Source organism: Mya arenaria, chromosome 2 (genome assembly GCF_026914265.1).
Source record: "Mya arenaria isolate MELC-2E11 chromosome 2, ASM2691426v1".
Lineage (NCBI taxonomy): Eukaryota > Metazoa > Mollusca > Bivalvia > Myida > Myidae > Mya > Mya arenaria.
This window is the reverse complement of record NC_069123.1, coordinates 19571946-19587595: the sequence shown is the minus strand read 5'-3', so window position 1 is coordinate 19587595 and position 15650 is coordinate 19571946. Positions and strand designations below refer to the sequence as shown.

The 15650-nt window shown below is 35.3% G+C and overlaps 1 protein-coding gene across 1 annotated transcript in view; it reads right to left on the bottom strand.

Annotated features, from left to right (window-relative positions):
• The window catches only part of LOC128211458 (B9 domain-containing protein 1-like), a 138974-nt gene that overhangs the window by 90011 nt on the left and 33313 nt on the right, over positions 1-15650 (bottom strand). The window contains exon 4 of the mRNA XM_052916276.1: positions 6718-6814. Within this exon, the coding sequence (XP_052772236.1) occupies positions 6718-6814 (97 nt within the window). The remainder of the gene's footprint in view (positions 1-6717; positions 6815-15650) is intronic.

Here is a 15650-nt window from a genome sequence, read left to right as displayed (position 1 = left end):
TGACTTCAAGCATGCTCAAAACATATTCATTGTCAAAAATAAGATTTAATTTCCAAACTTCGAGCCACATTGTTTATATCGGAAGCCGCCATTTTGATTGAATTTATTGAAACCCATGCTAAACCGATCGATATACAGTATAAAAACACTACGCATCGGTAACTTCCCTTTACAAAAACACGAAAACTAGCGTAGAAAAATTATACTTGATTATTTTTAGCCTTTTAATAAATTATTACCTAAAAAACAGCTTGGCGATCAAAATGGAGGTGCGGGAGCCCAAAAAAAATAAAAACGAAATATCAATTTGGTGTGGCCTAAGATAACTGTTAATTCCATGAATTAATTACATTGAAAATTTATTAATTGCACCTTTCAGAGGGTTTTTTAACGAATCATTTAAGTTAATTAAATGCCTATTGCATAAAACAATTTTGATGATATGAATAAAACATATGTATTCACAAACTACCACTTATGTGGAATTTAAACTCAAATTATTCAAAAGTAAATAACGTGACCATATTTTCATTAGTGGTCTGATGGAGCAGATCTTCAAGCAGCATGAGGTGTCAGAACCGGCCCAGGCAGCAATTGAACTCCTGCAAATGTCGCAGTCACAACAACCGAAGTCAGCTACCAGCAATGACAGGAAGGACCGAATTCTAGATGCTCTGTTCACTCAGAGAACCGAGACCATCACCAAGTTAAACCTGTTGAGAGGATTACTGTCTGTTTTCCAGGTATTGATGAGCTATTGTCCTTTCAATATTTCTAGCAGTGTATGAAACCTATGTTGTTTGGATTTCAATACTTTCAAGTCTTTCAAGAAACAAGGTTTTCTCTGAAATAAGCTATGATTGATTACAAAAGTATTTGAACTGAATGTACATGTACACACATCTACTGTTTAACCTTATTACAAAAAACATATGGACCTTTGCTTTAACAAAAACTACAAAAATATTTTCAGGGATATGTGAAACAGTTCCAGACAGAGTGTCCACTGATTCACAGTCTGCATGATCGAATGATGTGTATCACGAAGGAAATGCTCAGTATGTTTATAAGGCCAGAGCACATACCAGAATGAGTGTCTGCCATTGTGGCGCAAGATGTCACTGACCGCAACATACAAAAAGCAGACAAAGACCTGTCAGTGGGAAGGTATGCCCATGTTGATTTCAACAAAGCCAGGATAAACAAGGCCCATCAGTACTGGGTTTCAGACCTTTACAACAGTCTGCGTTCCGGATTTGTTATGGCAGCCAAAAAGCTGCTGCAGCTGCCATTAAAAAACAAAACCCTGAGGCAGTTGTCTGTGCTGGATCCAGCCCTGGCAGGTCACAATCTGACAACAGTATGTTTCAAAGCTCTGACTCAAGCACTGCCCAATGTCATCAGCAAAGCAGTTGAAGGTGAACTTGCCATGGAGCTAAATAGTTTTTCTGTTGACAGTAATGTCAAAGCTCTGGCCGATGCATTTGAGGCAAAACAGAGAGTAGATTTACAGTTTTGGACAAAAGTTTCAAATTTGAAAACATTTGACCGGGCCAGGTACCCTCGGTTGACCAAGCTAGTTACATCACTGCTTACAATCTTCAGTGGGCCTCTGATAGAGTCAACATTTAACATTATGGACGACATAGTAGAGAAGGACCAGACGAAGCTGATATTAGAGAATTATGAAGCAGTGGCCATTAACAAAACCGCACTAAAAAGGAAAAAAATAAAGGCAACGGAAATGAAAGTGACCACCAATATAAAAAAATGTTGCATTAGTGCATATGACAGCTATCAAAAGCATTTGAAACTCAAAAAGGAAATGATGGACCAAAAGAAACAGGAAAAGCTTAATGTCTCAGTACAGCTTCTGAAGAAAAAATTTAGCGCTTGGCAAAGCTTATGAAACTTCAAGCACAGAGACTGGCAAAGAGTGGCAAAGACAAATTGAAAAGAAAGCGCAGTGTAGGAGACAATAGTGGTTCAGGAACTGGGAAAGCATGGAAAAGAATTAAACTACTGTAAATTTAAGTCAAGCTAAAGTTATAAACATACCAAGTGACCAGATGTGATGTGAAATGTTGCTATGTTTTTCAATAGTGCTTTATAGATGTAAATTCATGGTATAATTTTTTCACAAGTATTACCTTTAAGTTGAGATTGCAATCTATACTTGTCCAAATGCTGTTATTTTCATGACCTCTTATCTAAAGAGCTTCCATTGTTTTGAAATTATATGCAGTATAACATGCTTGATATTTCTTTCTGAAAAAATGATGTTGTATATGTTTGGAGACATTCTAAAGCTGGTATTATTTAAGATTCTATAGAATGACAAGATTGTATACTGAAAGGGTAAAATTAGAATATGCATTTCATGTGTACATACTGTTTAGCTATTGAGGTTCCTTCTGGAAATCTGTTTTGATAAAATTATTTGAAAATGAATTTGATATGAATACTAATTTGAAACTGTATCAACTTGTTTAATTAATGACATGTTAGGTCCTTTTGAGAGATAATGAATCTCAAAGTTACCTACTGTATCATAGCAGTCCTGCACTTTTCTCATATTCAAATCCTGGTAAAGAAACCTGACTTTTAACTGCAATTTTTGTTTCATTGCACACTGGGACAGAGAAAACTATCATAAATGATTTACTCAGAAATTGTTCACTTAAAACACTAAGAAAATGCAGGTCCAGGCCTTTCAAAATCTGCTTTTTCAGGAGCTTCCCCCTGGACCCACAGGGGGCCCTGGCGCCCCCCTGACCCCCTGCTAAATTTTCAGTTTTTCAATTCCCCTAGCTTTCACCCATGTGCCATGTAAATGTCACTACAATTTTATGTGTGATTCAAGAGGATCAAATTTAGACCTGACCCAATATTTAGAAATGCTCAAATGATGAATTACTCTTACTTGTGTAAAATGTTTTTTGTGATAGTAAGTTAGATTACTATGGAATGAATACAATAGTTGTTCTTTTTGGTCTTCAAATCATTACACGTTACTGTGAGGAATGCTGTCTTTACAATAATATCCACATTTAAATTGCTGATGCAATGAAAGTTAATAGTAAAGCACAGGATCTTATTGCCATTTGTTAAATATTGAGACAGATTGTCATGTAATACAATCAAAACCTTTTCATTTATAACTGAGAACCTTTTTTGCAATTAAAAAGCATTTCTTAACATAGTTGTATGATAAATTTGGTAAGAAATATGCATTTTTTAATATTTTTTTATTTTTTCGCTCTTCGCTCACCTCTGATTTGCCTTAAATTTTAAAAAAAATATTTGTGTTTTTTATTCGCTCGCTCGCTCCTACTTTTTTTAACAAAATTCGTAGAACAAATGATCAATTTGTTGTGGCCTTTCCAATGTTTTGGTCAATCCAGACCAGTGTTTATATCCCATTGGTGAAAAGATATTTGTTCAAAACTGTTGTTTTGTCAGAATTAGGTCAAGATGAGCTTGATTCATCAATTTGGACCAAACAATGACTCATGTTCCTGTTAAGTTGAGCTGTCATCTCCAGCATTGTTGTAACAAGGTAAAAATTTGGTCCCTTGTAATATGACTTGAATAAAATAATACTTAGTTTATCATTTCTATTTCCATCCAAATCGAGTCTCTATATAACAACACAATATAAGCTACCAGTCTCAGATACACCTGCTTTATTGCATAATTATTGCTTCAATTTATGTTCCTTTGAAGTGCATGAGACAATAAACAATGACTTCAAGCATGCTCAAAACATGTTTTAATTGTCAAAAATAAGATTTAATTTCCAAAATTCGAGCCACATTGTTTATACCGGAAGCCGCCATTTTGATTGAATTGTTTGGAACCAATGCCAAACTGATCGATATACAGTATAAAACACCACACATTGGTAACTTCCCTTTACAATAATACACAATCTAGCGTAGAAAAATTATAATTGATTATTTTTCAGACTTTTGAAAAACTATTACCTGAAAAAATCTGGTTGGGGATGAAAATGTAGGTGCGGGCGCACAATTTTTACATTTTCAAAAAATAGGAGTGGTAAATCCACAGAACAAAACATCAATTTGGTGTGGCCTTTGCAATACTTTGATTTTTGCAATTTCTACACATTCTGTATAACTTTTACCATTTACCAAACATGTAAGTCAGTATAAGGCCTTTTTTTAATTGATTGGCTAAAGGATCTGCCGCCCAAAAACTAAAAAAAAAAAAATCAAAAATCCTGCTCCCCCCCCCCAGACGTAAAAATTGTTTCTCTGCTCCTGTAAACTGTAAAACCATTTAATTGCTCCTTTGTAACAGTATAGTGCAGCTTTATAATTGTTTTTAAAATGGTGGCCTTAATGAAGCAGAGGTCGTACATAAAATTCATTCTCAATTTAATTTCAACAAACCACCTTCATTCAAACAATTTTGAAAGAACTGACAACAAATTGTAGAAAATGAAATTGCCTCAGCATCAGGTGAGTCAAAATAAGGCATAACATTTAGGCATCAACTGATGAAAAAGATTGCACGAAGATTATCACCAGAAATGATATGCCATGATGGCCTCGACTTCAGAAACCTGTTCATAAAAGCTGATGTCTATATCATTGGTAAGAAAATGCATATAAACCAGTGTTATTGTTAAAATATTCTAGCCTGTGTTGTTTAAATATGCTATATATGCACATTCGTGGTTCGAGTGTTTTCTTGTACCGAAGTATTTAAGATTGGCCAGATCCAGTGTATAGCTTTATCACACAGAACTTCAATTGAAAATACCTGTCAAAACAATATTGTTTTATTCGCAAAGTTCGAAACAAATGACCAAAGGATTGATAGTCATTGTGTGTTATTACTGGACCACATGCCACTTGTAGCACCCCTACTTCTTTGAAATTAGGATTGAGCTTTATAAATGAGTATAATTTAATTGGCTTCAGGTGCACAAACCCACGATTATGACGCAACAAGCTAGAACCGAGCATTCCCAGCATCCACTAGCCATATATAACTCCCTAAAAGTGTTTAAAGTATCAAATTTTTAAAATTGAAGAGTCTAACGCTTGTGAAGCCAAAGAAAAGGGATCTACAACTGATGCCTTCACAACCCTGATGTCCGTTCAGAAGATTTACAACTAATTGCCAAGTGAAGGGTACATTCACTCACTACTCATTTTAGCAGTTTTTTATAATAATAGTTTAATTCTTTGAACTCATTATTAACTCGGATATTGTTATCTACTTTTGATATTTTTTTTACTTTGGATGATCAGTTGAATTTGAAACCAGATGAAAAAAAAAAACATAAACAAAGGTATATATATTTGAATACTAATTCTAACAGTTATGACAATTCTAAGCCGGCAGTTGGGAAAACGCTAGTACTATATACAGATTCAAATGTCTCAGGTTCGAACCCATAGTCTGCTGGCTAGGGTCACTGTCATGCTTTGATTAAAATAAAGTGAAGCCAAGGAATGTACTGGTTGTGTAGCTGAATTTTGCAGGTAGATCCTGTATTATAAGACTGACAACACAGGAACATGACATTTTTTTTTATTGTGTATGTACTTAAAACTTTTAAAGTCTTGTGGCAATTAATTTATTAACTACTTTCTATGTATAAATCTGTTCTTTAATTTGTAGCCTAGGTTTCAATCTTTATACACAGTCTCTGTTCTGAATGTTGGATAAATTGTGTTGTTCATTGTCCTTAACATGAACCACATGGAGATGCTGGTTGATGTTGAAGAAGAATAAACCTATTCGTGTGGATCTACCCTATTCCCACAAAACTGTGTTTGTCCGAAGGCGCATTAATTGTCGAAAATATATGGAGACCACCTACTATTCAAGTAATCAAAATTATGGTTTAATTAAATTTTGCTTAAGATGCAGAAAAAATAACTTCACTTCAAAAGAGCATTGCTGAATATAAATTTATTTCAAGATTAAAACTAAGACATTTTCTTATTCCATTTAAAAAATATTTGAGTTTGGGAGCAAAGTAAAGTTTTAAATAATATTTTTATAATGCAGGTGTGAAATTTGCACCAATGTGCTTTTTCTGTGTAAATGAAGAAAAAGTGCCCAGCAATTAAAGGAGCCAATTGACTGTCCGACATAGACCTATTCCATTGTTAGGCCAATATGTGGCAAATGTGTTGCAGAAGGGAAAACTGTAGCAGTCATGAATGCTCTTAAATTAAACATCAACAAAAAGTGACACTTAAACTGAAATTTTGTAAAAATATTGATTAAATGTGACATCATTCCTGGGTGAAGTAAACAAAATCGTTACATCATGATTACATTAATTTAAAATTGAAATTGGTAGGAGGGAACATCAATTGTAAAGTCAAGCCCAATTTGTGTATGACAAAATGAGCATTTTAACATATATCAATATTTATTATAATATTGAGGCATTACAAACATGTTTCACAAAAAATATTTTAGCATCTATTCATTTTCAAATGACATTCATATGTGATTTTGAACATGTCTTTTCAGTTTGTTGACATTTTGACCTTTGGGTTTTGCCATCAGCACTATGATTTATACATGTATGGTTAAAAGTTTAATAACTTGTCTCGATTCCTTTCTTTTCTTTTTTCCCACCACCCATCAGACATTTTTTTTAAAAAAATCTGTAAACCAATAACAAAAAAATGGCCAAAAGCATAAAAGCAAAGAGAAGAGACATACTTTCCTGGAGTGATTGGAATATGGCATACTCCATATCCCCGATTCACCTCCTGCCCAAACACATCTGCGCCATAACAGTGCACAATCAGCTGGGGCCCTGGAATTTTAGCAAAGTTAGTGGAATAAATTACCAATGAACATATGGGGTAACCTATATATTATGGAAAAAATATAATATGTACCAGCAGGATTGGTTTAAAAAGATGTTTGCTGTTATATTTTATTCTAAAATATTCAAGAATCAAACACTGACACTAAATATTTCAAACAGAAAGATATTGACATCATATATCAGTTTTGTTTATCTTTTATTTTCTTATTCCCAAAACATAGGGAAGCTTTTTGCTCAGGAATCTTATTTGTGTTTGGTTAATTTCCGCAAATTTTCTCTTATACATTTAGAAATGTTCACTTGAAATTATTTACAATGGCCAACACAGAGGACACAATTTGAAGGTATGTTAAAGACAAGTTGGGTGACTAAGTTAATATGGCCTAGGAATAAAATTTAAAAATGCTGCTCTGACACAAACAATAAACATTTTCTGTAAAATTTATTTTTTGCATTTATACATAATAGTTATGGAGGGAAGTAGAAAATATAGTATAACATAGGCAGCCACCCGCCTAATTTAAAGAACAAAATCAACTTCACCTTACAACAAAGTATTTAAACAATGGAAAATAACTCAAAATACACTGCACCCAGAGAAATGGCTCTTGTGCACTGGGTTCCATTTAGTCCTCATTTTTGAGAAACAAGAGGGCCATGATGGCCCTAAATCGCTCACCTGAGAAAAAGAGTTTAACCTTTGTTATCAAAATAGCTTGTTTCTCAAAGAATATTGAACAAGAGCTGTCACAGTATGTGACAAATGCCCCCGAATGTGACATTGACCTATGAACAAGTACATAAAAAGTTGATCTTGCCTTTATGTGTCTAATACATATGGCAAACTATTTTAAATTGCCTCTGAACATAAAAAATACCACCCATACTTGACAGCCTACACTCTTATGTCCTAATATCCAGCATTCCATTGTGAATAAACACTTAGAGGTAGGGACATGGGTCTTGAAAACGACATGTCGTCTTGGTATGTCAAATACATGTGGCAAGTCATTTAAAAAATCTATCCATACAAGAGAAAGTTACAGCCCGGACACGACAACCTATACTCTATGTCCTTATATGCTGCATTCCATTGTGAATAAACACCTCAGTGTGACCTTGACCTTAGAGAGATGGACACAGGTCTTGCACGCGACACGTCGTCTTCGTATGTCAAACACACGTGGCAAGTTATTTTAAAATATGTCCATACAAGAGAAAGTTATAGCCCGGACATGACAACTTATTCTCTATGTACTTATATGCAGCATTCCATTGTGAATAATCACCAAGTGTGACCTTGACCTTAGAGGTAAGGACATGGGTCTTGCACATGACACATCGTCTTGGTATGTCGCACCATGTGGCAAGTTAATAACTGTCCATACAAGAGAAAGTTACAGCACGGACATGAGTTATTGAGCCAGACACACGGACCTTCGGGGGCATAAAAACATACTGGTCAAACATGTTGCCTGGATAATCACTGACAGGACTTGTCACAGTTGCCTGCACACTGGCAGGACTTGTCACAGTTTCCTGCACACTGACAGGACTTGGTGATTGACTGCACACTGACAGGATTTTGTTCAGTTGCCTGCACACTGACAGGACTTGATGATTGACTGCTCACTGACAGAATTTGATTCTCACCTGCACACTGACAGGACTTTGTTCAGTTGCCTGCGCACCACACTGACAGGACTTGATAATTGACTGCACACTGACAGCACTTGGTACAGATACCTGCACACTTACAGGACTTCTTTCATTTGCCTGCACACTGACAGGACTTTGTTCAATTGCCTGCACAGTGACAGGACTTTGTTCAATTGCCTGCACAGTGACAGGACTTTGTTCAATTGCCTACACACTGACAAAACTACAGTTGAACACCGTTAATCTGAAGTTGTAGGGACCCAACTAATTACTTCAGAATAGCAGTGTTTCGAATTAACAATTTTCCGCAAATGACAGCGTTTGCGAATTATAGATGACGTGAAATACTAAGTCGTGAAGGTTGCAATGTCGGTTACACTCTACCAATACGATACACTAGGTTTGAGTTATCTTTCGTATATAAAAATATTTGTTGATTTATTGTTTAATAATTGACAAATAATTAGTTATTATACTTCTTAAAACAACATAAAACATTTAATACAAAATGACAGCACATGTATGAATCTGACATTTTCAAATGATATTCAGATTGGGTTAACCAGCAATTATAAACTACATCACCGAAATGAATCGCTCATTTTCTGACATTGATGTTTGTAACATACGCATGCTCAATGTCATTCTTGAAAAAGCGCTAATTGTGCTCCATTGTCATCACAAGCCAATGCCCTGAGTAAGGTGTGAAAAACTATGACACGATCAGGTTCAAATAAAGAATTGATAAAATATATATATAATAGTGATTTCGGATTAAAGACCAAAAATTTAGTTAAACAAAAAAGGAGTAAAATCGGGACCGAAAAATAAAACACTGCAAATATTGTCAGAAACCTATGAATAGCTTTATAATAAACACCACTATACAGAATGAATTACTTTTCTAGCAATTCTCAACTCAGTTATCAACTCAAATTACAGTACACAAAGTTTGTACAGTTCACTGCCAGTACACAAATTTTGCGTGGTAAGCACGGAAGCATGGCGAATAACACAGGGCTGGTTTTGAAGGGCAGTCTGGGCAGTAATGGCGCACCTCCCTTCCCTTTAGGCCTAGAAACTGCTTCATTTCATCATTGCGGATATCAGTCCAATCATGAACTCTAGAAAATCGCTTGAGATTGGTAACCGCCTGATAATGTTCGGCATATAAGTTTGTTTGAATGCACAAATGATTTATAAGATCTTCGTCCAAAAACAGTTCTAAATAATCAACCGGCTGAAAATTAGTAGTATCTTGTGTAATTCCTGGATTCACAGTGAAGGGAATGTCATTTGGTGGCTGTATTCCTGCATTTGTCCATGCAGAAATTAACGTATTCCTCTGTATAGCACCTTGGCCGCGTCCCCTACAACACACCCTAGTGCCACGCCCCCTCGACGGTGTACCCGATGTACCTGGTGTAGGTTGACCCCTGCCCCTGCCCAATCACTCCAATGAAGTTTCATTAAAATTGTCCAAGCAGTTTAGGAGAAGATGATGATTATAACCAATTGTAGACACTATTCCTTTAGGTTGCCATGGCAACCAGAGTTCTGCATGGAATTCATTTCTTTGAAAAAAATTGAAAAAGCACCAACCAAGGATCATTCCTATGAAGTTTCATTAAAATTGTCCAAGTGGTTTAGGAGAAGATGATATTTATAACCAATTGTTGACACTTTTCCTTTAGGTTGCCATGGCAACCAGAGTTTCACATGGAATTAATTTCTTAGAACAATTTTGAAAAAGCACCAAGCAAAGATCATTCCTATGAAATTTCATTAAAATTGTCCAAGGGGTTTTGGAGAAGATGTCGATAATAACTAATTGTTGATGCCGCACGACGGACGAGGGACAACAGACGCCGGACATAGACTGATCACAATAGCCCACCTTGAGCACTTTGAGAAATGAAAAAACATTGGACTGGCTTCTTTCTTTTAATATTTAACAAGAGCTGTCACAGAGACAGCGCGCTCGACTATTCCGCCGCTTTTCAGTGTAAGGATTGAAAAGTTCTGGCAAAACATGCATGGATCACTGTTAGATTAGATTTCAATGCAATACATGATGTGCGGAGATATTAACATAAATGTGGTTACATGTAAAATTTTAACTAGAATTTTTAAGTGTAATAATAAAGGGCAATTATTTGCAGAACACAGTTATCTAACTTAAAAGTGGTTACATGCAAAACCTTAACCAGAATTTCTACGTTGAATAAAAAAGGGGCCATTATTTGAATATAATGCAAACTAGAGTTATCTTACTTGGTTATTTAAGTAGATTGGATGGTTGAGTCTCAATGCAATTCATCCAGTAGTTGCTGAGATATTAACCTATGTATGCTTACATGCGAAACCTTAACCAGAATTTCTGAGTCGAATAATAAAGGGCAATAATATGCATTAAATGCAAACTAGAGTTATCTAACCTGGTAAATTAAGTAGGTTGGATGGTTGAGTACCATTGTATCAAGTCTCAATACAATACCTTAAGCAGTTGCTGAGATATTAACCTATGTGTGCTTGCACGCAAAACCTTAACCAGAATTTCTAAGTCAAATAATAAAGGCCTTTTATTTGCATTAAATGCAAACTAGAGTTATCTAACTTGGTTAATTAAGTAGGTTGGATGGTTAGGTACCATTGTATAAAGTCTCAATGCAATACCTCAAGTAGTTGCTGAGATATTAACCTATGTGTGCTTGCACGCAAAACCTTAACCAGAATTTCTAAGTCAAATAATAAAGGCCTATTATTGGCATTAAATGCAAAGTAGAGTTATCAAACTTGGTTAATTAAGTAAGTTGGCTGGTTGAGTACCATTGTATAAAGTTTCTATGCAATACCTCAAGTAGTTCATGAGATATTAACCTATGTGTGCTTGCACGCAAAACCTTAACCAAGGGGTGACGCCGACGCAGACGCCGGCGTGAGTAGTATAGCTCTCCTTATTCTTCGAATAGTCGAGCTAAAAATGATAATGTGTATCAAGCTTATATATGTACCAAAATGAACTGTTTCTTAAGTTCTTTCAATTTTGTGTTTTGAATGCACCCTATATGCTGTTTATATGGAGATATTCAAAATGGCGTACTAACAGTCAATATTCAGAATAAGCTCTATATATATATATATATATATATATAAAATGATAAAAACAGATGGCTGTTATAAATTGCCAATTAAGTAAAAATATTATGTTTGAATATAAGGAGGAACATTCTCATATGGATATGACTTTTCTAATGTTTTTCAAATTGACATATAATCTTAACTACTTCAAGGGTAAGGTCAAGTTTATTTCAAGGTCAGAAAATGACATTTACTCTGAACAATTGATTTTGCCTGTAATACTGTTCATTTTTTTAATTTATGTGTAGTTTGTGTCAAAAGGAGGCACTAGAATTACAAACTGTATGGTCCTTCATTGTAAACAAAATTTTAATGTAAAGTTTTTTTTATAACAAGCGCATACGGTATACATGTTTAACTGGGTATTTAGTAACATGGGGCTATAGTAAATACTGCTCAAGTAGAAAAAATAAATAAAAGTTATATAATTTATTAATTTACATCATAAATTATTTAAAGAATAACATGTATTAAAACTACACAGTATCAATGTCTTGTAATTATATGTTCACAGTAAGCCTTCCCAAAATTCCATTCAAAAGCATCACATCAATCAACAAGAGGGCCATGATGGCCCTAAAACATTCACCAAAGCAAAGGGCCACGACTATGTGATAAAGCATTAATAAAAATGTTGCAATTTTAACATATCTTTACTGATGACGATGCCTTGTTTTAAAGCAAAAACAGTAAGTCGGCCATTTTGTTGTAGTTGTTGTTGATCTATCTCAATGCCTTGTTGTAATTTTGTAGAGGGTCATGCAATGAAGCTTCCTGTAAAGTTTCATTGAATTTGTCCTGGTAGTTTCAGAGGAGATGTCTTTTAAAGAAAAACAGGAAGTTGTTCATTTTGTTGTTGTTGTTGTTGATAATTCATGACCCCTTGTTATATTTTTGTAGAGGGTCACCCAAGGAATCTTCCTGTAAAGTCTAATTGCATTTGGCCAGGTAGTTTCAGAGGAGATGTTTTTAAAGCAAAACAGGAAGTTGGCCAGATTGTTGTTGTTGTTGTTGTTGTTAATCGATCGCGACCCCTTGCTGTATTTTTGTACAAGATTACTCAAGGAAGCTTCCTGTAAATTTTCATTGACTTTGGACTGGTTGTTTCAGAGGAGATAAAAAAATTTAAAGCAAAACAGGAAGTCAGCCATTTTGTTGCTGTTGTTGTTGATGTTGTTGTTGTTGTTGATCAATTGTTATCCCTTGTTGTATTTTTGTAGAGGGTCACCCAAGGAAGCTTCCTGTAAAGTTTCATTGAATTTGGAGTAGTAGTTTCAGAAGAAATGTTTTTTATTGCAAAACAGGAAGTCAGCCATTTTGTTGTTGCTGCTGTTGTTGTTGTTGATCAATCGTGACCCCTTGTTAGATTTTTTCTAGAGGGTCACCCAAGGAAGCTTCCTATAAGTTTTATTGAATTTGGAGTGGTAGTTTTAGATGATATGTTTCTTTAAAGCAAAACATAAAGTTGGCTATTTTGTTTTTGTTGTTGTTGTTGTTGATCAATCGTGACCCCTTATTGTTTGTTTGTACAAGGTTACCCAAGGAAGCTTCCTGTAAAGTTTCATCAAATTTGGACTGGTAGTTTTAGAGGAGATGTTTTTATAAAGCAAAACAGGTAGTCAGCCATTTTGTTGTTGTTGTTGATCAATCATGACCCCTTATTGTAATTTTGTAGAGGGTCACCCAAGGAAGCTTCCTGTAAAGTTTCATTGAATTTGGAGTGGTAGTTTCAGAAGAAATGTTTTTTAATGCAAAACAGGAAGTCAGCCATTTTGTTGTTGCTGCTGTTGTTGTTGTTGATCAATTGGGACCCCTTGTTAGATTTTTTCTAGAGGGTCACCCAAGGAAGCTATCTGTAAGTTTCATTGAATTTGGAGTGGTAGTTTTAGAGGAGATGTTTCTTTAAAGCAAAACATAATGTTGGCTATTTTGTTGTTGTTGTTGTTGATCAATCGTGACCCCTTGTTGTTTTTTTTGTACAAGGTTACCCAAGGAAGCTTCCTGTAAGTTTCATTGAATTTGGAGTGGTAGTTTTAGAGGAGATGTTTCTTTAAAGCAAAACATTAAGTTGGCTATTTTGTTGTTGTTGTTGTTTTTGTTGTGATCAATCGTGACCCCATGTTGTTTTTTTGTACAAGGTTACCCAAGGAAGCTTCCTGTAAAGTTTCTTTGAATTTGGACTGGTAGTTTTAGAGAAAATGTTTTTATAAAGCAAAACAGGTAGTCAGCCATTTTGTTGTTGTTGTTGATCAATCATGACCCCTTGTTGTAATTTTGTAGAAGGTCACCCAAGGAAGCTTCCTGTAAAGTTTCATTGAATTTGGAGTGGTAGTTTCAGAAGAAATGTTTTTTAATGCAAAACATGAAGTCAGCCATTTTGTTTTTGCTGCTGTTGTTGTTGTTGATCAATCGTGACCCCTTGTTGTTTTTTTGTACAAGGTTAGTTTTAGAGGAGATTTTTTTTAAAGCAAAACATAAAGTTGGCTATTTTGTTGTTGTTGTTGTTTTTGTTGTTGATCAACCGTGACCCCATGTTGTTTTTTGTACAAGGTCACCCAAGGAAGCTTCCTGTAAAGTTTCATTGTATTTGGACTGGTAGTTTTAGAGAAAATGTTTTTATAAAGCAAAACAGGTAGTCAGCCATTTTGTTGTTGTTGTTGATCAATCATGACCCCTTGTTGTAATTTTGTAGAAGGTCACCCAAGGAAGCTTCCTGTAAAGTTTCATTGAATTTGGAGTGGTAGTTTCAGAAGAAATGTTTTTTAATGCAAAACAGGAAGTCAGCCATTTTGTTGTTGCCGCTGTTGTTGTTGTTGATCAATCGTGACCCCTTGTTGTTGTTTTTGTACAAGGTTACCCAAGGAAGCTTCCTGTAAGTTTCATTGAATTTGGAGTGGTAGTTTTAGAGGAGATGTTTCTTTAAAGCAAAACATAAAGTTGGCTATTTTGTTGTTGTTGTTGCTGTTGTTGTTGATCCATCGTGACCCCTTGTTGGGTTTTTGTAGAGGGTCACCCAAGGAAGCTTCCTGTAAAGTTTCATTGAATTTGGAGTGGTAGTTTCAGAGGAGATGTTTTTAAAGCAAAACAGGAAGTCAGCCATTTTGTTGCTGTTGTTGTTGATCCATCGTGACCCCTTGTTGTATTTTTGTAGAGGGACACCCAAGGAAGCTTCCTGTGAAGTTTCATCGGACTTGGCCAGGTTGTTTCAGAGGAGATGTTTTTTAAGCAATTGTTGACGGACGGACTGACAGACGGATGGAATGACGGACGGACGACGGACAAAGACCGATCACAATAGCTCACCTTGAGCACAAATGAGCACTTTGTGCTCTGGTGAGCCCTGTGTTTTTCACTCATATCTTGACCTCTATCATAAAACAGCTCCTTGTTGTCGTAAAGTGGTTGGTGATTATCCTTAAACCAGACACATGTTGTAAAACATTTTTGTATTGCATGTCAAGGTGTGAACACAAACATGTAGAGTACCTAGTATCAACAAATTGCCTGCGGATGGCATTTAGGGATCAACTTAACATGTGATTTCATCCAACACATAAACTCCCTTATGGGCCCCATGCCGACGCAGTCTCCAGCGACTGAGTTTTTTCATAAAACCTTTGGAAAAACATCAGAATAAACAACTAACAAAAAATGTATGGAGCATACAACAAAACTAACAAATTAAAAACAAATGGTTTTTGGTCTTTAGAAGAACAAAACATACATATAAATTAGGTATGCAAACAAATATTCGAATATTCGATCGAACGTTTGGTATTTGAATGTCAAAATCGGTATTCGAATATTCAATGCTTTTGTTGAATTATTAAATTAATACACTTTTTGCCGACAACTGTGTTCTTCGTATGTCTTGTTTTTACAACGATTGGCCTTTAATGCCAGAAGTGTGAACTTGATGACACTATACACACATCATATCGGATATATCATCGGGAACTATAAACAGTCGGCGTAATTTTGCATTTACTGGCTGTCAGACAAGTGACATTAAACACATTCC